The 24,932-nt window shown below is 34.5% G+C and overlaps 1 protein-coding gene and 1 pseudogene across 2 annotated transcripts; one reads left to right on the top strand and one right to left on the bottom strand.

Moving 5' to 3' along the window:
- Positions 1-10,403: 10,403 nt before the first annotated feature.
- Positions 10,404-18,378, bottom strand: LOC148603034 (uncharacterized). Of its 2 annotated transcripts, none has more exons than XM_088552785.1 (2): positions 18,294-18,378; positions 10,404-12,076 (listed from the first exon to the last, which is right to left on the bottom strand). In XM_088552785.1, exon 2 carries the CDS (start codon positions 12,074-12,076, stop codon positions 10,964-10,966), a length of 1,113 nt encoding a protein of 370 aa, XP_088408911.1. In that variant the 5' UTR covers positions 18,294-18,378; the 3' UTR covers positions 10,404-10,963. The 2 variants fall into 2 exon arrangements, with proteins under 2 accessions (XP_088408911.1, XP_088408910.1); XM_088552784.1 differs by lacking the exon at positions 18,294-18,378 and adding an exon at positions 15,429-15,552.
- LOC148603035 (uncharacterized) lies at positions 18,336-24,630 on the top strand (annotated as a pseudogene).
- The last annotated feature ends 302 nt before the right edge of the window (positions 24,631-24,932 follow it).

Genomic DNA, 24,932 nt, shown 5'->3' on the forward strand with positions numbered 1-24,932 from the left:
GAAATTGGTGATAAAATGAACGTTTTTTTTTGTTTGATTGGGTTTAACGTCCGAGCAGCAATATTTCAGCTATATTCAGACAATGAACATGAAATGGATGATAAAATGAACATGAAATGAAAAAAAAAAGAAAGGATGGGTCACAAGGATAATAGGGTCGACAAATTTTGATTGCCACTGGAAAAAGGAAGGGATGGGTAAGGTCGGGCAATTTAGTCTCCTGTGGCGGAGCGCAAAGGTTCCTACTCCTATCGAATACCACAGCAGGGTTTTTTAACGTGCGAGGAACATGGCATCTTTCCCAACACGGTGCACCACTATGGTTTGCGGTCACGTTTTCCGTATTATAGCCTGACAACCCCAGCATGTAACACGCCAGGGGTACCTCATTCCACCACCTGGGGCACACATCCCAGTTGCTTTGTGGGCAGAGCGCCTAGCCCCCGGCTAGGTTTCTGAGCACTATTTAGTCGCCTTATACGACAAGCTTAGCGCTGCTGCAGGCCTATTCTTTTAACACCCGGACCTGCACGGGGCTCCATGAAAGTATATGAAAAGGGTGTGTTCAAGAGGCTATGTCAGTAAGCTTTTCGCTTTGCATATGTAAACACACGAAAGTGAAAAACATGTATTTTTTATAACTTGTCATATATAAGTACTATGGATTCTAGATCAACAGTGCCTAGGTCATACTTATTACTTTTCACACTAAACAATAAAAAATGAATTTTAATATTCATAAAATGAACAGTTTGACAAAATTGCACACAAAGTTCTCTTTATAATTGAAATAAAAATTACTCTGAAGGAAATATTTAGTTTAAGTAATTGTGATTAAAATGTAGACAAATCTTAAACTTAAGGCTTGAAAAAAAATTCCTGAATCAAAAATGGTATTTGATGGTTGTAAACTAAATAAAAAGGAGTTTAAAATCTCTTAAAATAGAAATTGGCGAACGCGGACAGCTCCTCTAGATAACCTTATGCAACTTCGGCAGAAATGGACACTGATGATTTTGGACGTCCCCAAGTATTATTGCTAAATGATATAGGTAACATATGCCATTGGCGAACAAATGTAGTATTATATTTTAGTGGTTTTTTTTTTCTTAGATAGTAGAACTGATAGTTTTACAACATATTTATCCAGCGTGGTGGACGCGTTTTTCAACAAACGGTCTGCATTCCAATGGGAACAAATTGTGCTCCTTTACTTCTGACCTATTCCTTCACTCTTATGAGGCTGACTTTATAGCTGATCTGATCTGAAAGAAAGAATATTTTTTTGCTTGATCCTTTAATCTCAGTTAAGATGACGTATTATCTTTAAACAACATAATTTCGGGGATTTGATACATCGCATCTACCCCAAAGAACTTGAGAAAAAGGATACTACAGACACTGTGAAGTCAGCCTCATATCTTGACCTACACATAGAAATCGATGGTAAAGGAAGACTATTGACCAAACTTTACGACAAACGTGATGACTTTTCATTCAGAATTTTCAACTTTCCTTTCATCTATGGGAACATCCCTTCAGCACCGGCATATGGAATGCTCATATCACAACTCATACGTTACGCCAGAGCTTGCCGAAACTACGCAATTTTTTTTGTATCGCCCTAGACTTCTAACAAGTAGGTTTCTGGAACAGGGTTATGTTGCTACAAGATTGAAGTCATCACTACAGAAGATTTATGGTCGTCATCATGCACTCGTGGGTCGTTACGGTGTGTCCATCTGCGCCAAGAAAACTGATTTGTTCAACGTGTCATAGTTTTCCTTTCTGAATACTATTTCTAATAAATATATTTTCTCAAAGTATGATCAATAAACATATTATAGAATGTAAACAACCATCTAAAAGTTAAATAATTACTGAGCTTAATAAGCTTTTCAATCACCAGTATCTTAACTTCAAACAGTATTCACAAATAGCGGTGAAAAATAACAGTCAGTACACATAGCCTAAATAAGGTTATATAGTAGACTGTGGAAGGTTAAAGTTATTATTTATATTATTTCATGTAAACACTCTATTAAATTTTATTAGTTTAAATCTAAATGAATTTAGTCAAGATGTTAAGAATGCAAATATGTTCCTAAAAACTTTGCTTAATGCTTCCTTAATACAGTATTCTACACATATGTGTGTTTCCTTCCTTCACAAAACATGTTACAACAGCCATATTTTGCTAACAACAGAAGTGTAAACATCAAATTTTAAAATAAATGTTCAGATTTACCGGAACAGATTTCTGATCGGAAATGCCGATATGCTGTAGCAAAAATATTCAATGCAGTGCAAGCTAGCAATAATTTGTAAGTAATTGCCAGATTTGATATTATAATATTTCATACTTATCTTTGTTCGATTTTAGCTGGATCATGGCATAAATTATCCCAATTCATATAAATTTAACGTAATGGCAGTTTGTTTTAAATTAATGCTAGCTTGCACTACATAATACATTTAGGGACAGGACTATATGAATTTCAGACTTCAAATATTGTTTTTGACAGCTGTAGATTTATTCTAAAATATGTTTTTGTTAATGTTATAGAGAAGTTGTAAAATAATTTTTCCTAAGTTTGACTTGTGGTTGTGTTTTAAATATATATAAAGTTGCTTTTAGCAATGATTCGGCGCTAAATTTATTGTATTATTAAAATTATGAATGAAAACATTCCATTAAGGAATGTCCTAGATATAGCCGAACCTTAAGGTTGTTTGCATTGTGAAAAATTGCATAGTAGAATGTAAGATGTTTTGCAATTTCCAAGAGTTGAATTAACGGCGCAATATGATCCGGCCTGTTTGTGAAATTGGGCGTATTTGTGGCACCGACATGAATCTTGAGTTTTATTTATATAAAAGGCTAGTTGGTTTGGAGTCAGAATAATGTGTCTGTCCGGTGTCGCATAAGGGTACACTATACTGTTACATTAAGGCGCTTTGTTTCGCATACCAAGTTACCCCCGTCAAATTAAAATTATAAATATGAAATTTGGTGAATATATTGTTTAAATGTATTTAAGCATTTATACATAGACAGATGTAATATAATGGTACATGTAAACAGGTGTAATTTAAAATGAAGAATGGTATCCGGAACGTTTCAGTCCCCTGCCGTATTAGGTTCTTTCCTCAGCATCAGATGGTTGATTTTCAAAATACCTAATTTCGCACGAACTTTTGGAACTAAAATTTTGAGAGAATAAATTGTAAAGGGTCTTATTATTTTTACCTTTTTTCCACCTACTCCATGCATGCTTTCATCCTGTTGTAGTGTCTAAGTGCCTGATATTTTATAAAACATAGTATTTGGCTGTTAGTTTTGGAAAGGCATCCCCGATTTGTACTAAAACTCAGTAATATTTTTTTCGGTATGTTACCATGGCTACTGGATTTTATAACAATAATCACTAAATTACTTATAAATAACTTGAACCTCCACACACCAAGGATTTCAAAAATATGCACTTTTATGTAAGGAAACACTAGAAACGGACTGCCTCAAAACAGCTTTATTTCAACAAAATGAGACCAATTTTTTAGAAATGACTTAACTGTATTGTACTACCTTATATAAGTTCCGGCCTGTGAGCGGTTCCGGTAGGAACCTGTATTCTATATTAGAGGTTCCTACTTCCGGTTCCGGTATAAACAAATTATTCGTTAACTATGACTGTTTGCTTACATTTTACAGTTACAATTACAGTTTTTACGAAAAGTCTTGAATTATATGGAAAGACATAAAATAAAATGTTATAAATGTTATTAGAAATGTAATTATATTTTTTTTGTGAAAAAATGGTCGGTCTTTAGACATGTTGACGGTAGTTTAGCGAGAGCAGTGTCGAACTTCTTATTGAAGAATGCCTAATCATTGAATGATGTTGATATATCTTTGAAAACTATTTGATCAATAAATAAGCAACATGTGATAAATATTAGAGCACATACGATCAGTCAGCACCTGTTCCAATATCGAATACGACTAAATTCAACCCACTGTCTGTAAAAAAAAAACTTGCAAAAGTTCAAGTACTAGTCAAACTTCTTTGATTTTTCTTTCTAATAGTTTTGACACCTCTTTCATGTCAATTCTATATTTTCTCACAGAATGATTGGAAATAAATAATATGATGAGGAATGGAATTTTAAAAAGGTATAGAAGTGAAATATCATTATTATTCCCCAGGAGCTGTTAAACTAAAAGATATATTTTGTTTTGACAATAACTTCATCTGTAACTGCTACAAAGCACACATTATACACCTGTTACTCCAATTTTACTTTTTTTTTAATATACATAGTTGTTGACCCAAAATGTGCCAAATTGTGTTAATTTAAAAAAAAATGACTGTAATTTCAAATGTTTGCCTTTATGGAGCAACCATTTGTTTTTCTTAGGGGTGCTGTGGATTTTATTGAAAAAAACTTTGTTTCGAAATTTTGGGGGGTTAAATATTAACCAGCAATGTGGAAAATAAATTGTGTATACTCCCTGCTTTTATAGCTTTAAGTGAAAATATATTTGAAAAACAAATTTTATAACTTTGAAAAAAAATTGGTTTTCACCCAAATCAACCCCCCCACCCCCGAAAACAAAAACAAAAACAAAATCACACCTTACAACCTTATATATATGAATAATGATGAATATGAATTTATTTACACCATCCATGCGAGACGCCGTGTAGTCAAGGATCTTAAAAAACCCTCAGTAAAGTTATGTACTAAAATCAGTTGTTTTTTTTACTTCTGATACATACCTATAGCTGAATATGGAATTGATTTCCCCCTTGATTAGTAGAAAAACTGCAGGTTAAGAGAAATTTCTCCGGATTCGTTTTACTTTATATGTTTTATGAGGTATTAATCCTATAAATTTGTGTTCTCTTGTAGCTTATTACTTCTTCAACAAATTCATTAATATTAATGTTCACCAAAATAATTCCTTATAATAAGGAACTACTCAGTTTGAATAATGCAATGCCATGGCATAAGTGTACACAAAGAAAAACAGTAAAATTTGTTTCTTTAACCAGATTTCATTGTAAGACACAACTAAAACTATACAATTAACCTTTCTACACATAGTTCATGTATGTGAAGCAGAACAACAACAGTTTTACCACCCAATCTACCCCCTGCATGTTTTGGGTGATTTTTGTAATTTGTGCGAAAAGGGGGAGGGTATGCTAATTTTATGAAAGTATCAAGAAATATCTTAATATGAATTTGGCCTTTTTACCTGTTAATTTGCATTGAATGATAGGTTTACACTCTTTTTCATTAATTAGACCATATAAATAGGTAAATACTTGATTTTTATTTCAATTTTAGAAGAAATGTCAAATTCAGCTGTTCTGCCTTTTCTCCAAAGACTAACTATTAGATGTTGGCACTTTATTTCATTTGCATAACACAGAACAGTGCATAACACAGAACAGTGTACATAACACAGAACAGTGCATAACACAGAACAGTGCATAACACAGAACAATGTACGTTACACAGAACGGTGCATAACAGAACAGTGCATCTAAATGTGCACTTTTTATATATAAATGTGTTTGCAATAACACATTCTATTAGATAAAACAAGTTGTATGTAAATATGAAGATTTTGTTTTTTAAAGCACTATTAAGGCCAATAAAAATATATGTCTGTGTTTACCATGAATGAAAAAATAGGGTTGGTAACTGCAATCATTTATTTTTTTAAATCATTTTATATATACACTTATTGGACTTTGATAGTGCTCAACGAAAAAAAAACGTGCAGGTCCGGGTGTCAAAAGAATAGGCCTGCAGTAGCGAGCGCTGCTTGTCGTAAAAGGCGACTAAATGGTGCTCAGAACCCTAGCCGGGTACCCCTGGCGTGTTACATGCTGGGATTGTCAGGCTATAATACGGAAAACCTGACCGGAAACCATAGTGGTGCACCGTGTTGAGAAAGATGCCACGTTCCTCGCACGTTAAAGAACCCTGCTGTGGTATTCGATAGGAGTAGGAACCTTTGCACTGCGCCACAGGAGGATAAATTGCCCGACCTTACCTATCCAACACTTTTTTCCAGTGGCAATCAAAATTTTCGACCCTATTATCCTTGTGTCCCATCCCATTTTTCATTTCATCATCATTGCACGTTCATTTTATCATCCATTTCATGTTCATAGTCTGAATATAGCTGAAATATTGCTACTCGGACGTTAAACCCTAACAATCAATCAATCCATCAATCAATCATTTTATCATCCACTTCATGTTCATCGCCTGAATATAGCTGAAATACTGCTGCTCGGGCGTTAAACCCCAACAAACAAACAAACAATCAACGAAAAAATGGTAGTTACAATGTGCTAGGGTAAACTGAAAAAAAAATAGGGTAGGTAAAGAAACCTTAAACAGACATTTTTATCTGGTGCCCTCAACATACCAGTAAAAACAAAGCTTAATGATTCAGCCAGTAAGTTTATTTGTATGATTGAGTCTGAGACAAAGTTCAGAGCGACCATAAATGAACAGGTTGGAGAGGATTTTAATCCTTTAATTAATTATTTAATTCTAACATTTTGACTTTTCATTGGTTACAATCTACCCTTTTCCTAAATAAGACGGGTTTAGTTTTGTATTTCTGAGTTACCCAAAATTACGTTTGTTGCTTTGTATGTATAATTTTGGTTCCCTGTCTGGTCTTTGTTATTTTATTTCCGCCAGAATTTTGGTTTCCTTGATTACTAAATTAGTCGGATTTATGATTGGGGTATAATTTTACTTAAGGCCATAGTTATTACATTTTTAGTTTTACATTTTTTTGGGGTATAAAACTCATGGGTAGGAGGACGAAAACTTCAACTGCTGACGATTGTTTTTCTACTAGTTTGAATTATATTATACCTATAGGAGATTGTCTAACAATGTAAAAATTCTAACAATATTTTTTTAAACCTATTTGCGTGTGGAACATCTTAAGGGAGTCAAGCGTTAAAAAGGAAGGATGCACCTGCAAAAATAGGCAACAAAATTGAATTTTCTGGAGCTATATCGCCTGTACTATGTTTTGAAAGCAAGTTTGTATACCCCTACAAACGAAGTTTGGGGGTATATATATATAGGTTTTACACTGTCTGTCAGACCATACTATTTCGTAAGCAGTTTGAAGCATTGTTATGAAACTTTGTGTAGATGTGAATACAATATAGTAAGGATTTTACACAAATTTCCATACAAACTACAAAGCGATACCTGTATTATATATTTCAGGTTCCGGGTATTCAATGAAGTCCTTATTCTTATATAAGGATAATCAAAGGAACCAAGGTCAACATTTCCTCTGATTTTCCCCAAAAAAGTTTTAACGTTGTGTTACCACTGTAGGTACGAACAGCGCGCGTAACGTCAAAGAGTAATCAAGGGAAGCAAGGTTATAGCAGTAATCAAAAGAATGTAACCCAGGGACAAAGACCAGACATGGAAAACAGACATACACAACAAAGAACATAAAGTAACTAAAATCATACATACAAAGTAACAAAAGCAAATGAGCAAGATAGGTTCACACAAGCAAAGAAATGTATCCCTCCAAAATCGGTTACTTAGTTCAATTCTTAGGATCCCTATTGAATGTTTTGAAAGCAAAGTTTGTCTCCACAAAGTGAATCTTAATATCAAGGAGGCATGTATTGTGCATGTCATGTTATATATATAAGTATCTTGAATGCTTATTCATCGTGTATGAAATACCTCATAAAAATTATATAGCAGAACATGTATTCCAGAATTGTAGTTCAGCACTACCATACAAAAAACATAACATGTCATTTCTAATATTGGTTCTTGGACACGCTTTAGATTTACCCTAACCACAAGGGTATTATAAAAATATGAAACCACATTAAACAATTCAGTGGTCCTTTTCACAAAAAATTAGTCGTAAGTCATGACGTCACAATACTTTTTTTACTATGAGTCATAACTTACGACTAATTTTACACTTACGATTTTTTGTGAAAAGGTCCACTGATACAGAGTTGTCTACGAAGCTACCATAATGAAATATGCAATGCGGAACCTGTATTTTATAATTCAGATTCCGGGGTATTTGATATATAAAAAGTCTACCGGTTCCCACAAGCAAACCATGTATACTTGAGGTAGGGTATTCATATCAAATCTGCAGGGCGGAACCTGTATTATATAATTCAGGTTCCGGGGTATTTGATATATATGAAGTCTATAGGTTCCCACAAGCAAAAAAATTACCATCAAAAGCCCAAGACTTCACAATCAGAGATTACTATTTTGACTCTCCTATTTTACTTTTTTTATAATGTGCTTTTGTCAAGCTTTGAAGCTTCCAGTTGTATAGCTGTAGACTCTCAATAGTTACAATCTTTGTCTTTATTACTAATATAACAGAATCTCTGATGTAACAGTTGTCGGCCTTTTGAGAAATAACATTCTTTGTTTTTGTTTTTGTTTGTTTGTTTGTTTTGCTTTTGCTTTTTTGTGTTTTTGTTATTTTGTGTGTGTGTGTCTATTTGTGTTTTTTATTTTATTTGTTTGTTTGTTTGTTTTAATTAAGTGCAGTCACTATAGGCCTGTAGAGTTTTCTGTCAACATCACGGTATCATCTGCATAGAAGATAATGAAGAACTTATAATTGGATAATAGAGTTTGTCTTTGATTCTGCACTTATATTTCTCAATCCATTTAGATTATTCTGCTAAATTTATCATTCAGAAATAACGAAAAAAGGACAGGACATGATTTTACTTTGTCTTAACGCCAGATTGACACGCGATTGATTCCCCCTCGTATGATATATACGACTTGAATATTAAGATACATATTACAACCAATATTGTAAATATTACCTTTTATATTGGATAAAGACAGTTAATATGGCATTCCTTGACATAATGTCAATTCTAGAAAAAAAAATGACGAAGTCGAGTAACGTTTTCGAAAGCTAAGTGGTTTGGTTTCTTCTGAAAGTTAGGTAAGTTTTTTGATATTGCGGTAAATAATTTTATAATGGCAACTTACTATTGTAATAGGGCGATAGATTTTAGTGTCTTTCTTGTCAGGAAAGTCATTTTAAATAGTTGTTTCATACAAGCGCCCGAGAATAGTTCAATTGTTTTATTTCATCATTTGAACAGGCCTTGGCATTTTTTAAATTGCTCGCTTTATTTCGATGCGAGTCTATTAAAATATTCGTGTTTTTTTTTCTTCAGTAAATACTTTTCTGTAGTTTTTTTATGTAAATTGAACATGTCCTTTACCTTTCTGCTATTTAAATTTTGTTTTGTTTTTATTTAAGTCTCCTAAATTATTAGATATCATTTCCGTTTTTTTTTTTTTGTTTTTTGTTTGTTTTTTTTTCTTCAAAAGTTACCAGTATTTAATGATTTAAAATAATCTTTCGGGACACTATTTCTTAACTTCTTCAATTCTCCATTTGGTTTCTCTGAAAAAAAAAATTATCTGTGCTATATTAATTGTCTTTTCGTATTCTTATTCTCGGATTTTCCTGCCTGGAGTTTATGAAAAAAAAAAGTTTTCAAACTATTTCCTATAAAACGGCTCACGTTTTACATTAAATGTCAAAATGCAGCGTCACACGGAGTCGTAAAAAACAACAAAAAATGGACACTGATTAGCCAACAGCGTACCTTCCCCGGATGTGAATTACCTGATAAGCGTAATAATTATCACAGGTGAAAGGCTACACATATTTATCTTTGTCTATATACAAAGGAGAGGAAAACAAACTCGTATAATATATTTCTAATTTATACATTTTTTAAAAATTTTCTTATATAGATATAAACACAGGTAAACTACAGAAAAAATGTCACCTCACTGAAAGATAATCTGCCTTCCCTATATCATTGACTCTAACACTACTCCATTCATTTTAACAAACAAATATTTGGGGCGGAACCTCTCTTGGGGTGTAACCTAACTTATACGGGGGGAACCAGAATTATAGTGAAGCGGAAACTCTATTATAGAATATTACCTTCTTGTTATGTTGGCCGTTGCCATTTTTCAATTCAGTATGAAATAATAGAGAAAATCTTTAAGCACACTAGCCATACAGATTTAATTCAAATGTCGCTGGTAGCTTGTCATAGATTTGGGCACACGTTTTAAGCAGTTTTTTAATTTTTTTTTCCATTGGCAGCTTTCTATTTTGCCAGGTATACCTAGCAAGACAACGTGTGCAGCTTCATCTTGATATTGTCTTAGTTTTTATTTTCTTGAGAAGCAAAGAGCAGTTTGACAGTTAAGAGCATATGTTTGGTACTGGGTACTGAAGAAGATAACAGCGTTACATATGTGTCCCGTCAAGTCAATAATATTTATACCATAAAAACATATTTGTAATATTGCTGAGGTAATTTTTATTAGTCGTCTTGTTCTATTACATGTACAAGTTATCATATTCTCATTTAATATTTTATCTTAATATATTTGATATCCAAAAGGGTATGGAAATCCTCTTATTATTTTCCAAAGTTGGGGAAAATGTTATTGACCATTTTTCTATTTCACACAGTGACTTCTAAATCGGGATTTCTTGTCTTTAATTTCTCTTATGTTATGCATTCGGCGACGAATCAGATCTGTGTTTAGTCCTGTAATACATTATATGTATCACTCCTATGTATTAATCCAGATAACTTGTATTTAAAGTTAGGTAGCATACATTTTAATCTGCATATTCGCCTCAATATACCATAATAAGCCCTTTAGTCTGTTTAAATCTGTTTTCCTGTGTGAAATAGTCAGGACTGGTCACAAATTCATTCATGATGTTTGACAATGGCTGTGGGTTTTATTCTATTTTTGTTATGATTAAAGCAGCATCTCAACATGACAAATAAGCTGATGTATACATAAAGTGGACGTTTAATACATCACAGAAGTTTAATTAAAGCTACTCTTTACCCACTATTGCTCCAGCAAGATCAGAACGGCAGTCGTGTGAATCAAGGTCACCTTTTGGATAAGTCAAGGTTCCAGATAAGTCCAGTTTAGTTTTCATTGCTGGTTTAATTTTACACCACTGAGACAAATGCTGTGAATCATTTACATAATAAATAAATCGTTGCTCGCCTACTCTACTCTGTGCTCTCTTAACAACAACATCTCTTTCAAAAACTTCAAAGTCCCTTTCATATGAGATTAATTTTACGGATCCGTTTAAAGGTATAGTAAAATCCTCTTCCTGTACCGTATTATCCCCCAGAAGACTAAAAGTGTAGTGAACAATACTACAATTAACTACGTTTGGAGACCGGTCCTTTACTTGTGTTACAACTGCGTGATGTGAAAGCTTGTAGTAATTGTAGTTTATTATATCCCCTGGTTTTACTTCAATTTGATTTCGAATGTCAGTGTAGGGAACCTCGAGAAGACTTTTATTTCTTATAAAGCATAATACGCACAACAATCTGCTCTCGTACAGTGCTTTATTTCTATCTATTTCACTGCTAATTGATTTTAATCCTCCTTTGCACCAAATTTTATATGTAAGTTTAGCCTTTGAAGCTTGTAGACTTACTTTTCTTCCTAATATACAATATGTTGCGAAATGTTCACAATTGTTATCAAATATGTTGTATTTATATCCGTCTTTACTTATTTGCTCAATTTCTTTACGAGCTCGGGCAACAACTTCAGTTGCAGGAAACGGATTTACACTTGCCCTATATCTGTATATGATAATTTTATCAGTATCAAGGTCAATATCTATGGATTGTATTTGTAGTTCAGCTTTTCCTCTGCCTAACAGAAAAGTTGTAACCCCGCCGGAAGATGTGTTAGTAGCATGAGCTACCATTAATTTCGTCTTGTTACCGTTAACGGACTTTTCAGTTTCAACAACAATAGCATGGTGGTCATACTTGGCTCTCTGAAACAAGATATGCTGACCAGGCTCGATTTGCGATAGCTCTGTGACAGGGTCTTCATAAATGCATTCTATACACACATCTGTTTTATGAAAAGTGCTGAGCACAGAAGATGGAGCAGACAGTAATGAAAACATCTGTCAAAGAAAAGATTAATGGTTAACTATTTGTGTTATTGATTATATGCATAAGGTCGTTCAGGGTGAAAAATGTTAATAACTCGAGGACGGACCAGTTATAGATTTAATTCTTAGTATCTTCCCATTCCTTTCTTTTGTAATGAAATCAGAAGTGATTATTGAAATTCTTAAATATTCATTGGATAAGAGTAGAACTTTTCTATTTTTTTTATTTCGAATATTTGAAAAACAAAAACATGATATCAATATATGCATTCTTCTAAATGATATAATCAAATTATTGCCAAAGCCAATATAATTCGGAAAAATTTATGTATATCCGTTCCGTCAATCGTATTGTAAACATCATTATGTGTCGTAAAATTCCGAGGGAAATATAAACAATCAACGTAGACGTATAATCACAACGAAAGTTATTATGTTTAAAACAATCGTTTTTTTTTTTGTATTATTTATATCAAAGTGATTTTTTTTTGTAAAAAATAAATGAGTTTGAAGGGATTTGTTCGTCAAAATTATGCTTTTCTGGGTTTAAATTATGTACCGTATTTTAGAAAATGTGAAATAGACTTTATTTTATCACAATAGACAGATTGTGAAGGAAAACTACTGTTCATAAGCAGCCTTTGTATGCAATGCTTGTTCTGGTCTACATCAGATGTTAGTATTTAATTGATTGATTGATTGTTGCGGTTTAACGCGCGAGCAGCAATATTTCAGCTATATTCAGGTGCTGAACATGAAATGGACGATAAAATAAACATGAAATGATGATGATGATGAAAAGAGGGATGGAACGCAAGGATAATAGGGTCGACAAATTTTGATTTTCATTAGCAAAAAGGAGGGATGGGTAGGGTCGGGCAATTTAGCCTCCTGTGGCGGAGCGCAAAGGTTGGCCGCGTAGTAATTTCATAGAAGATAGTTAAAAGCCAATACAATTTAACTATTATATTTGGTTATCTCTCTTTGGGTGGTGTTGGATTTTAACTATGCCCCGTGAATGGTATTATAATCAAAATCATTTTATCAAGAAGCGTCACAATCGACATCAAGTTTAAGGTCTCAAGAACGTAAACAGATGCAATAATCTTATTTTCACGATATTTGTGTACATCTTTGTTTTGTTTTGCTGCAGGTTGCAAGGGAAATATGGGTTCAACACCAAAACATTCTCAAACCTTATTCCATGTCATGACCGGCAATAGAAAGCACATTGCTTTAAAAATAACCATCGGGAACCTATTTTGCAGGTTGCACGCCAAGCGACTTCCGAGTTTCAGCACCTTCGGTGCTTTGATTTGAAGATATTGATAAGTAAAATGTAGTTGAAATGCGTTATGAAGAATGGAGGGAAAATTTTAGTTATGAGCAGGCAAACAATATCTACCTCACAAATGCTTTAGGGTGAATTTAAACAAGTTTTGGGTTGTTTTCTAGATTTTTTAATATATTTGAGGAAAAAAAAAACCATCACGAAAAATGAAAAAAAACCTGAGTCTTACAAAGAATGGTACGTACTATTTAGTACCACTGCACTTTGTAGAAAAATTTTAGTGTTCATTTGAAAGTATAATGAGACTACGTTTCTAGTATCGCCCGATAATTGAAATATACTACAAAAAGGAAATAATCCTGTGCGAGTAATTCGAATAAGAAAAGTTGAACCTATTCCTCCACTCTTATGAGGCTGACTTTATAGCTGATCTGATCAGACAGAAAGAATATCGTTTGGCTAGATCTTTCAATCTCAGTTTCCGCTATATAGATGATTGTTTGTTTTGTTTGTTGGGGTTTAACGTCCGAGCAGCAATATTTCAGCTATATTCAGACAATGAACATGAAATGGATGATAAAATGAACATGAAATGAAAAAAAAGGATGGGTCACAAGGATAATAGGGTCGACAAATTTTGATTGCCATTGGAAAAAGGGGGGGGGGTGGGTAAGGTCGGGCAATTTAGCCTCCTCTGGCGGAGCGCAAAGTTTCCTACTCCTATCGAATACCACAGCAGGGTTCTTTAACGTGCAAGGAACGTGGCATCTTTCCCAACACGGTGCACCACTATGGTTTGCGGTCAGGTTTTCCGTATTATAGCCTGACAACCCCAGCATGTAACACGCCAGGGGTACCCCATTCCACCACCTGGTGCACACATCCCAGTTGCTCTGTGGACAGAGCGCCTGGCCCCCGGCTAGGTATCTGAGCACTATTTAGTCGCCTTATACGACAAGCTTAGCGCTGCTGCAGGCCTATTCTTTTAACACCCGGACCTGCACGGGGCGCTATGTAGATGACGTATTATCTTTAAACAATCCTAATGTCGGGGATTTGATACATCGCATCTACCCAAAAGAACTTGAGATAAAGGATACTACAGACACTGTGAAGTCAGCCTCATATCTCGACCTACACTTAGAAATCGATGACAAAGGAAAACTATTGACCAAACTTTACGACAAACGTTACGACTTTTCATTCAGAATTGTCAACTTTCCTTTCATCTGGGGCAACATCCCTTCGGCTCTTGCGTATGGAGTATTCATATCACAACTCATACGTTATGCCAGAGCTTGCCGAAACTACGCAGACTTTTTGTATCGCGCTAGAACTCTAACAAATAGGCTTCTGGAACAGGGTTATGTTGCTACAAGATTGAAGTCATCACTACAGAAGTTTTATGGTCGTCATCATGAACTCGTGGGTCGTTATGGTGTATCCATCAGCACCTTGAAAACTGATTTATTCAACGGGTCATAGTTTTCCTTTCCTCGTTTGTCTACCCCGGACTTGACTTTTTATGAGCAACTCGGCGGGTGTTTCTAGAAAAGCAAAGGACGCTTACCCTACCGGCGCACCTGGTCCATGCTCCCAGTTTTTAGTGGAGTCCGAGTTGCTCATTTACTTTTGTTACTTTGTATGTATGATTTTAGTTACTTTATGTTGTTTGTTGTGTATGTCTGTTTTCCATATCTGGTCTTTGTCCCTGGATTACATTCTTTTGATTACTGCTATGACCTTGGTTCCCTTGATTACTCTTTCACAGACCCATAGTGATTAATATCTGAACTATGAGGTTTACGAAGCTGAGCCCGGCACATATGCTCTTAAGAATAACCTCCATCAAATATTACCGTCCACCTTACAATCCATTCTCTTGTTTTGGCTCAAATCCCAAGAACATACAGTACAGATTAATAATTCCAATACAAAGGTGTTATTTATCAAAAAGTAATAATGTTATAGGTCAGGTACACTTAGAAGCGAGTTCTTAAACAACAAAAAGATATATAATTTTCTAAAATTAAATACTTCACTCTAATACATTGTATAAGTAATTAAACTTACCTTAGTACAGCAGAGGTTATGGTATAAGGGAATTGTATAAAGATGAAAGCTGTGAGCTACACAGTTCAGCAGCTATTTTTAGAACAATGTAATATAACGTGTTATAGAATGTGTATATTACCAATTACCTAAATGTATGGAATGCATAAACTGTCTGATGAGATACATATTTGTTTACGTGTTGTCAATTTTATATTACTTGCTGTGGGTTTATAATTACATGTGGTCATTTTGTATTTACGTTATGTAGGTGCATCTTTATATTAAGCCGTTTTGTCTTTACGTTATGCCATTTCGTCTTTTACGTTCTGTCATTTTGCCTTTACGTTCTGTCGTTTTATGATTACGTTATGTCATCATGTATTTACGTTATGTGGATTTGTCTTTACGTGCAGTGGTTTTCTATAACGTGAGGTCGTTTCGTCTTTACTTCATGTCGATCTCTCATTACTGTATGTGCAGCTTTCGTTTCTTTACGTGCAGTGATTTCTTCTTTACGTGATGTGGACAAAAATATCTTCATGACGTGTCAACCCGGAACTTTTCAATCGTGTAAACTTCAAATCAGACCGTAAACCGTAAAATGGACGTCATAACACCGATTAAAAAGTGCTGGACGCAATAAATTAGGGAATTCTATCAAATAAATTTATTGAACAGAAAATAGACTCCATGGAGACATGTCTAATCTCGATGACATGCAATTAGAGCGGTTATGTCTGGTCAAAATAGGCGATCGGGTCCGTTTTAGGGATGCTGCAAGTCGCAATTAGGGTATGTTAACACAAGTAAGTTTAATCATTCCTGATTGACCTTCATTTCAAAGTCGGCCTTTTCTATCATTTCAAGAAACCTTGCCCTTGAACCTGTATGGAGCCTTAGGGACCCTGACGTGGATCAAGAAATTTTATATAAAGGAGGTCCACATAAGGGGGTTCCAGGTTATTTGCTCATTTCTGCCTAAATTTTGCACGAAACATTTTCTTCCCTCAAATGGATTGTTTCAGACTATGGAAACCGCCTGACGAGTTGGTCTGTGCATTCCACTATAATTGCCCGGCCTTTTAAGGCTTGCCATAGGTCTCGATCTCAATATCGTATTAATTTTCCCATTAACTTCTATAGTGAAGTGCATATTTTTAGGATTTTTTTTTAAATATGTAAATTGATTAAATAAAACTTTCACTTATGTAGCATTTCTTAGGAGATGCGAAAAAATAATTTCCCGCAAAGAAAATAGGGTGAGTCCACAAAGATCGGACAGAAAAATAGTCTTGAACTGTAAAAAGCCATTTTCTGTACTTTCACTTTCGTTTTGCATTCATCAAACCAACCTTTTCAGTGGAAAACTTTTATGTTATTCTGTTAGATTTTCTTTAAAAAACGTTTGGCATTGTATAATGTGATGTTTGCTCTATTTAATAAGTCATTGTTCATATCTTTTGACAAAACATTAGTTTGTAGAGAGGCAAAAATAAAATGCACTATATTTTTATAGCCTCTCTTTTTGACGTACACCCGCTCGGGATATGCAACGCGATGCTGGTACCCATAGGGTGTACTATACAGTTTAATTTAGGTTACAGACCACCAATTCAACCAATGAGCATTTGGAGCGTACGCAAAAATAGTCCTACGCAGAAATTACCCCTGTTCCTCATAGTGCTGTGAAAAAAGTTCTCATCTCATTTAAAAAAATTAAACAGTTTCTGAAAGGAAAAACATTTCTGTACATTTAATAGGTGAATTTTGCTTCTTGTGATGTGAAGCCTAATCTCCATAATGATTTCTAAATAAACCCCTATCTTGTGAAAACACTGGGATTTCCCTTGCTATTTATAGACACTTCACTTCCGGTGACCAGTACTGCACTGCAAGTCTGCTAATCCCACATGCCATTCTGAAGATTGTGAGCTGACATATGTAGAATCATGCCGATATATAGTCCTCTGCAGGTTAAAGTTAAGGTAAAGTCCAGAGAAGCATTGAATATTGTGAAATTAGCATAGAAGCCTATGTGAAATGGAATTAGTGGTTTCTAGCCTTAAGGCGCAATGTTTCGCACACCATGTTACCCCCGTCAAATTTAGTACAACGTTAGATTAAGAGTTGAAATTTGGTGGATATATTGTTTAAATGTAGATAAGTATTTTTACATAGACAGATGTAATATATGTTATGGTAAACAGGTGTACTTTAAATGATGAATGGTATCCGGACTGTTTCAGTCCCCTGCCGTATTAGGTTCTCTCCTAAGCATCAGTTGGTTGATTTTCTAGGTAGAACGTTAACGGTACTATTTATTTCCCAAAAGCGACCAAAGTGAAACTTTTGAAAAATTCACTCCTTTAAAACAATGACGATCTATAGACTGACTTTTTTTCCAGTAATATCTATTTCCCTAGCTAAAATTGCGATCATAGCAAAACCGTCTCGATTCTTTTGTATTTTAAGCAGATGATGTTTGGGGTCAAAGTCCCCCCCCCCTTTTTCTGCAAATGGCACATAAATTTTAAAAACTCATAATATTTATATAAAATAGTTTTAAAAAAAATCATAAAGCAATTTTTTAAAAGTATAATAATGCTAGAGCTTGGAATTAATAAAACATTTTCGGTATCAGCAAGGTTTGTCCAATCAGTGTCGGAAGTATTTACTTAAGTAGGGTACACTAAAGGCCAACCTGAAATAATGAGAAATAATACCGTTCTACCTATACCGACTTGTTGAAACCTAACATCTTAAATCAAAGTCATATTATGAGTCGCAAATTATTTTTGAGATTTTCTATAATCAGTTGTTTTCTTTCATTTGTCTAAAATTAAATACTTCACACTAATAAATTGTATAAGTAATTAAACTTACCTTAGTACAGCAGAGGTTATGGTATAAGGGAATTGTATAACGATGAAAGCTGTGAACTACACATTTCAGCAGCTATTTTTAGAACAATGTAATATAACGTGTTATAGAATGTGTCCGGAAGTATTTACTTAAGTAGGGTACACTAAAGGCCAACCTAAAATAATGAGAAATAATACCGTTCTACCTATACCGACTTATTGAAACTTAACATCTTAAATTAAAGTCATATTATGAGTCGCAAATTATTTTTGAGATTTTCTATAAATGAAATCAGTTGTTTTCTTTCATTTGTCTAAGCCTCACAAGCATTTTTCTATTATCTAAAACTCCCACTTACAAAAAGTAAGATTTTTGACATAGCTGTAGTAATATACGATATTTTTGGTTTATGCTTTGGAATCATCATAAGTTGTTGTCATAACCTTTTTTAATCTAAATACCTTATTTCACACGAACTTTTGGAACTAAAATTGTGAGAGAATGAATCGAAAAGGGTCTTATTATTTTTACCCTTTCTCCACCTACTCCATGCATTCTTTCATCCTGTGGTAGTGTATAAGTGCCTGGTATTTTATAAAACATAGTATATGGCTGTTAGTTTTGGAAAGGCCCCCCTGATTTTTACAAAAACTCAGTAATATTTTTTTTCAGTATGTGACATGCATCATTAATTGGATCCTCTATCCTACATAATAACACATAGATGAACTGTCAGGTACTACCATACATCGTGTACTAAGTTACAGCCCCAGATTAATCCTACGAGGAGGAATGACCCGGCCAGCGAAAGCTATATTTTCATATAGCTTAGTTGGCCGAGTGGTCTAGGGCGCTGGACTTTGTGCAGGCGATGTTTCCATAGATATCACAGCGGTACCAGTTCGGAGGGAACGACAAAAAATTTGCATCGCAAATTTGACAGTTGAGTTCTAATATCGTTGGGAATTTTTCAGACCTTACTATAAGTTTACGTTATCTTCCCTGTATCAACTTGATCCGATGGAGCAGTGTAGCGAATAAAGTCTAGCTGGCCGAGTGGTCTAGGGCGCTGGACTTAGTGCAGGCGGTGTTGCCATAGATGTCACAGCGGTACGAGTTCGAGTCCCGCGGAGGGAACGACAAAAATTTGCTTCGCAATTTTGACAGTTCTAACATCGTTGGGAATTCTTCAGACCCTTCTATAAGTTTACGTTATCTTCCCTGTATCAATTTGATTCGATGGACCAGTGTAGAGAATAGAGTCGTCACATTCTGAGACGTTGTATATATATATATATACTTTTATTTTTTTTTCTCTCAAATTTGAGAAGTTTCTTATTCGGAAAAAATGTCTTGAAAACTGTAGTAGAACAAGGAAAACGAAATGGTGAAAGTATCATCACCTCTATCACCAATTAAAGATCTACTCTGATAAAATTGGAAGGTACACCGCACTCAAAAAGAAGGGGATATACTGTTTAACCCTTGTCCGCCCGTCTCTCCGTCACACCTTTTTGTAACAGTTATCTCTGCAACTATATTTTCACAATCAACCTATAAATAAAACATCGGAGACTGGTTTACCAACAGGACCAGTAGTACCAGACTCTCTCTTTCACACACGTAGTCAGTCAGTTTCAAGACCCACAAAGAGCAAGAAAAAAGTTAGGACTCGGAAAAATACTTTGTTTATGTCTAGCTGACAAAGAGATGGATTCTGTACCAAACAGTAGCGTGAAGCCGAGTTACAGAGGGCAGGATTAGGACAAAAAAGAATCCAACTTAATGCTAACGATACAAGTGAAATAGTACGTGAAACACTAACAGGTCCCTTAGGGTATCCCAAGTTGACCTTAGGTGGCGGGTTTAAGTTGCTAACCTGCCAAAGCAACTGTAAAAGACCGACAGTAATCACCAGCAGCTGGGATGTGCAGTCTCTAAACAGAACCGTAGGCAGCCAAACAAAAATTTACATAAGGCCTATTCAACATAGTTTAGATATCAGTTGTATTGCAGTTGAGGGGGAAATTAACGAAACGCATCTAAAAGAAGAATGCAAATTGTGTTTCAGAGAAATCCCCATGACTGAACTTCGCGATCATATCAAAAACTGTAAGTCGGGAAATAATGAGAGAGATCCACCAGAGCCAGACAGAAATGACAGCAACGGAAACAGTGAAAATGATAGCGATCTACCAGATCCCGCACTACCAGTCATACAACAATAATACGAGGTAATGGACGATCCGATATAGTAACTGAAAGTTGTATGATGTCACAAATGATGCAATATGAGCAAAAATGATAACTGTAGATTCTGTTAAAAGTCTTTACTGAAAAAAAATGACGTTATATGTAGCCACTTTGCAAGTTATATCGAAGAGTTTCTATTACGAGTGATTTGATTGGATTTTGGATCCGGGATAAATTTAAGTAGCTCACTAGATGGCGCTGGGCGATACCCGCTAAATATGAATGAGTGATGTCAGGGGTTCGAGGGAGCGAGGGTGGACTCCAAACCCTGACTTGGGAGTATGATATTATACAAATGGCTAAAAACTGTATAGAGTTTTGTATAAGCAACAGTGTAACAGATCCAACAGAAACACTGAGGTATATTCAATCACAGATAGTGACTGGAAGAAAACTCGACATCGAATGTTTATCTAGAAATGAAGAAGGGGAAACCAACTTCATTTGTATAGATAGGGCGAGCCTTCTTCCCACAGCATTTGAAGAAATTGCCGCTATTGATGACTACAGAAAAACACTAGAGGTTCAGTTTTATGACGAAGTAATTTGTATCAATTTATCCCGCTTCCGGGCAGTTGATCTATTCGTCAACTTTATGTTTATCTAATTGTTAAACATGCATGCATACTCTTGCAATCGACTTTGTTTCCAGGTGATAATTTGGGAACTGATGTAAGGATTTTTCGAATAACTATTTGTTTAGTATTATAAACTACAGATCAATTCGATTAATTTAAAAGCTAAATCCAGTTTGTAGGTTTTGATTTATAAATGCCGTTTTGAACATTTGTCCTCCATTTAGTGGTTTAAAAAGTCCTGAGAGCTCTCCACAATTGTGTCATGCAGATAAATATGTATTTAAAGCATAATTCCATTCGTCACTTTCAAGTAATGCTGTTTTTAACCTTTGCCACCCTCTTTCCTTTTTAACGTTGATAATAGATTTATGGCAACGTAAGGTAAGGCGTAGCGTGTGTGTGTATTTTATTACTTAAAGGATGGGAACATGTATAAGGAAACGTTTTAAATATATGAGCTTGTTTGATGTAGTTCTATATTCTTTTCAGTCAGCTGTAGACCTTGGTGGCCCAAGAAAAGAATTTTTTTTGCGCTGGTTCTTCACGACATTAACGATAGATATTTCGACCCAGTCCGAGAGTTCTCACCAATTTACAAAAATGTTGGTACAATAATGGGTATCCATTTTCATGTCAATTAGTTAAAGTACGCGATGGCGTTTTTAAATGACCAGATTATTGAAGACTTTATATGATTTTTTTTCTTCTGAAACCACTCCTTGATGGTTTTACGTAGTTTTATGTTCTCTGAAGTTTTTTTTGGTTTTTTGTTTAAACGAGAAAAATGTGATTGGTATCAGTTGATTAAAATATACTAATTTACAAATATGATAGTTTTTTGAAGGCATTATCATAAAAAATTGACTGCTCAAGGGACAGTGACATTGCCCGAAATACTGATTGAGTCAAAGGTGATGGCATTGGTAGTTTTTAAAGGCAATATCACTCCCCACTGACAGTCAGTTAATATGATGTGCTTCAAAGCTCTTAAATAACTACTACCGGGGAAGAAAGCGGAAACGGGACATATGTACAAGAGACAATAACCCTACCAAAAAGTAAAAAAAAACAGTCGAAGGTAGACTACAAGCCGGTAAGGATAAGGAAATTCCAATATCCAGACTCTGCCTTCAATTGTCTCCTGAAACGATAGGTGGTCCAGTTCAGCGAAACAGGCACCATGCTATACCCGATAAATACTACAAAAACTAGTCTCAAAATGAAGCAAGCAAAACATACCCCACTTAGCCAACCAACTATAATATATGGTTCATAATTCGTGTTTTGGAATGAGGGAAGTCTTGATAAACTTGAAACAATATCAGAAAATGTGACAGAAAAAAAAATGTCTGTTGATGTAAGTACACAGTATAGTAGTAGATCTAGCTGCTTATTTACTTTATACATATAAGAATACTTATGTCATACGAGAAAAAAGATTTTCACCTGATAATTTTCAATGTCAAGAAAAATGCGTTTTGTATTGTTACAGCATTGAGCCTTCTTCAAAATGGGAAACTTCCACGACTATTAAATCAGAACTTGTTGAAGAAGTTTTCAATTCAGATCGCCCAAAAAAGTTCGTTCAGGACCTTAGAAAAGGTTTGGATGCTCTTGGATTGTTTCAGGAATATACATGCGTTGAATAAATATATGTATATATATATTAACGCGAATGTGAAAAAAATGGGCAGCTTTAAGGGCAGGATTTTGGGCAGAACACATTTCTTGAGGCATTCAGATTTTACTTGCATGTTATGATGAACCCTTATACACTCCTTAAAACGTGTACGTTTCCCATTTAACGTTCGTGCACCGTTTATCGTGCATTTACACATCGTTTTACGTTCGTTTAAATGCACGATTAACGCACGATAGGATCGTTCGTTTATTTTTGTACTTTGATTATTTCCTTGAATGAACTGTTATTATTATTTTTTGTTGTTATTATTAATTTGTATATTTGCATTAATTCTAAATTATATTTTTTATTTCGTCATTATTTGTTAATATTATTATTTTTCATCGTTCGTTTATCGTTCGTTTGGTGAGAGTTCAGCTTGCGTTTATGTATCCTGCGTGAGGGAAACCTTAACTCTCAAGGAGTGTACTGTATCTCCAGTAATAATGTCTAAATTGCATTTTGTTTTCACTTCTTGGCGCATAATAAATGCAAGTTGTCCTTGTCGTTTTCCGTACCTTGTCGTACTTAAACTTTTCTAGAAAGCGTCTGGATCCTGCTAAACAGAAAAGTTTGCAAAGAATATTTTCAGAGGACATGCCATAGACCATAAATGCGATATAATAATTATTAAGTAATGTTATCTCTCTTTATGAATATACTGCAGTCTGTTTCCAGATCATTTCCAAGTTGCCTTAATTGGTGCATTTTTTCACCGCCGGGAATGAAAACAAACTCACTATGAAGATGCTGATAAATCTGCTGAAACCAAATTTCAGAAAATTCAAAAAGAGTCGCAGATGTACGCAATTTTTCTTACTATTCTATATTGACATACTTGTCACTATGGACCACAAAACATGAAATATGACTGTCAACAGATTTTTTCAGAAAGCATCTGATTCATTACTTACAATATATCTCACCACGAGGAAGGCAATGTAAAATCTCAGGGTTATATAACCTGGGTTGTCTCAAAACACACCTTAACTTTTGAATTTCTTTTCACGCTTTATTCTGCTCTTCTGAAAAAAGCCATTACTTGACGCAAACCTAAAAGATATAGTCCTTGGAATTTTTTCTATCGGTGGTTAATTCTGACATGTCAGCGGAAGATGAAGTTTAACCAAAAACATACTGTCAAATTTTGTATGCCTGGGAAGATTTACATTTTAACAAGTTTTCCTTTATTGTTTTGTGATTTTATATCTCCAATAGTATTTTTTAATCTTTCTCCTTTTTATTGATTTAGGTGGGAGAAAGTCAGCAGACTTGAGGTGTGTTCTGAGATTTGTTACAGGAGCAGAAGAGGAGCCCTGCCTAGGCTTTTTTCTTCGCCCTTCCCTAGAATTTGTAGAAAGTGATTCATTTTTTCCTACTGCCAACACATGTGTCCATCGGCTAAACATAACAATACCAGCTGATGGGTTAGAACAACCGTCTGACGAGATTCAATTCAGTTTATTTGATTTTGCCTTTTGTAACCAGTTTTTTGGACTCCAATAATTTTACTTGAAGGACAGGATACCCCTGTCTCTAATTAACACTGAATTATTTTGATTTATTTCTATTTTATTCCTATTTGATGGGTCTTAACAGAAATATTGTTTTTTTTATTATTATTTGGAGTTATGCTAGGTTAAATTTATATTGCATCTAAGTTAAGTGCTCATCTTTGTACACGGACGGATGATAAAATTGCAAATGATTGAATTATACAAGACTATTTACATTTAAACAGATTGTCAACAAAATAATTGTTATAAACATCCTAAAGGTTTTTTGTTTGACAGATACACAGTAAAAAGTCAGACTGATCTCATGAAACCTATTTAACCAAAGTACATTGTTACTATCATTATAACAAAAATATGAATTTATTTAAAAAAAAAAGTCTTCAAGGCTGTGGAAGAGCTGAATTTATATAAAAATAAACCACTTTCAAAGTTGAATTAAAATTGATTTTATTTTATCATATATTTTATTTTATATGAATCCTACATACATGTACAGATATGCTTTAGCCATCTGTAAGGAGAAAATGGTACTTGTAACTGATAAAACTTGAGTATAAGTGACTGATTTCACATAAGAAGCATTGGGGAAAGTAAAACTGCTTCACAATTGTATGTGTTGGCTACGTTCGAT

The sequence above is a fragment of the Perna viridis genome, chromosome 11, assembly GCF_037379345.1.
Source record: "Perna viridis isolate PV_CMFRI_1.1 ecotype Kerala chromosome 11, ASM3737934v1, whole genome shotgun sequence".
NCBI classification, from domain to species: domain Eukaryota; kingdom Metazoa; phylum Mollusca; class Bivalvia; order Mytilida; family Mytilidae; genus Perna; species Perna viridis.

Coding starts and splice junctions, on each gene's coding strand:
- LOC148603034 (XM_088552785.1), bottom strand. CDS start 12,076: ATGTTTTCATTACTGTCTGCTCCATCTTCTGTGCTCAGCACTTTTCAT.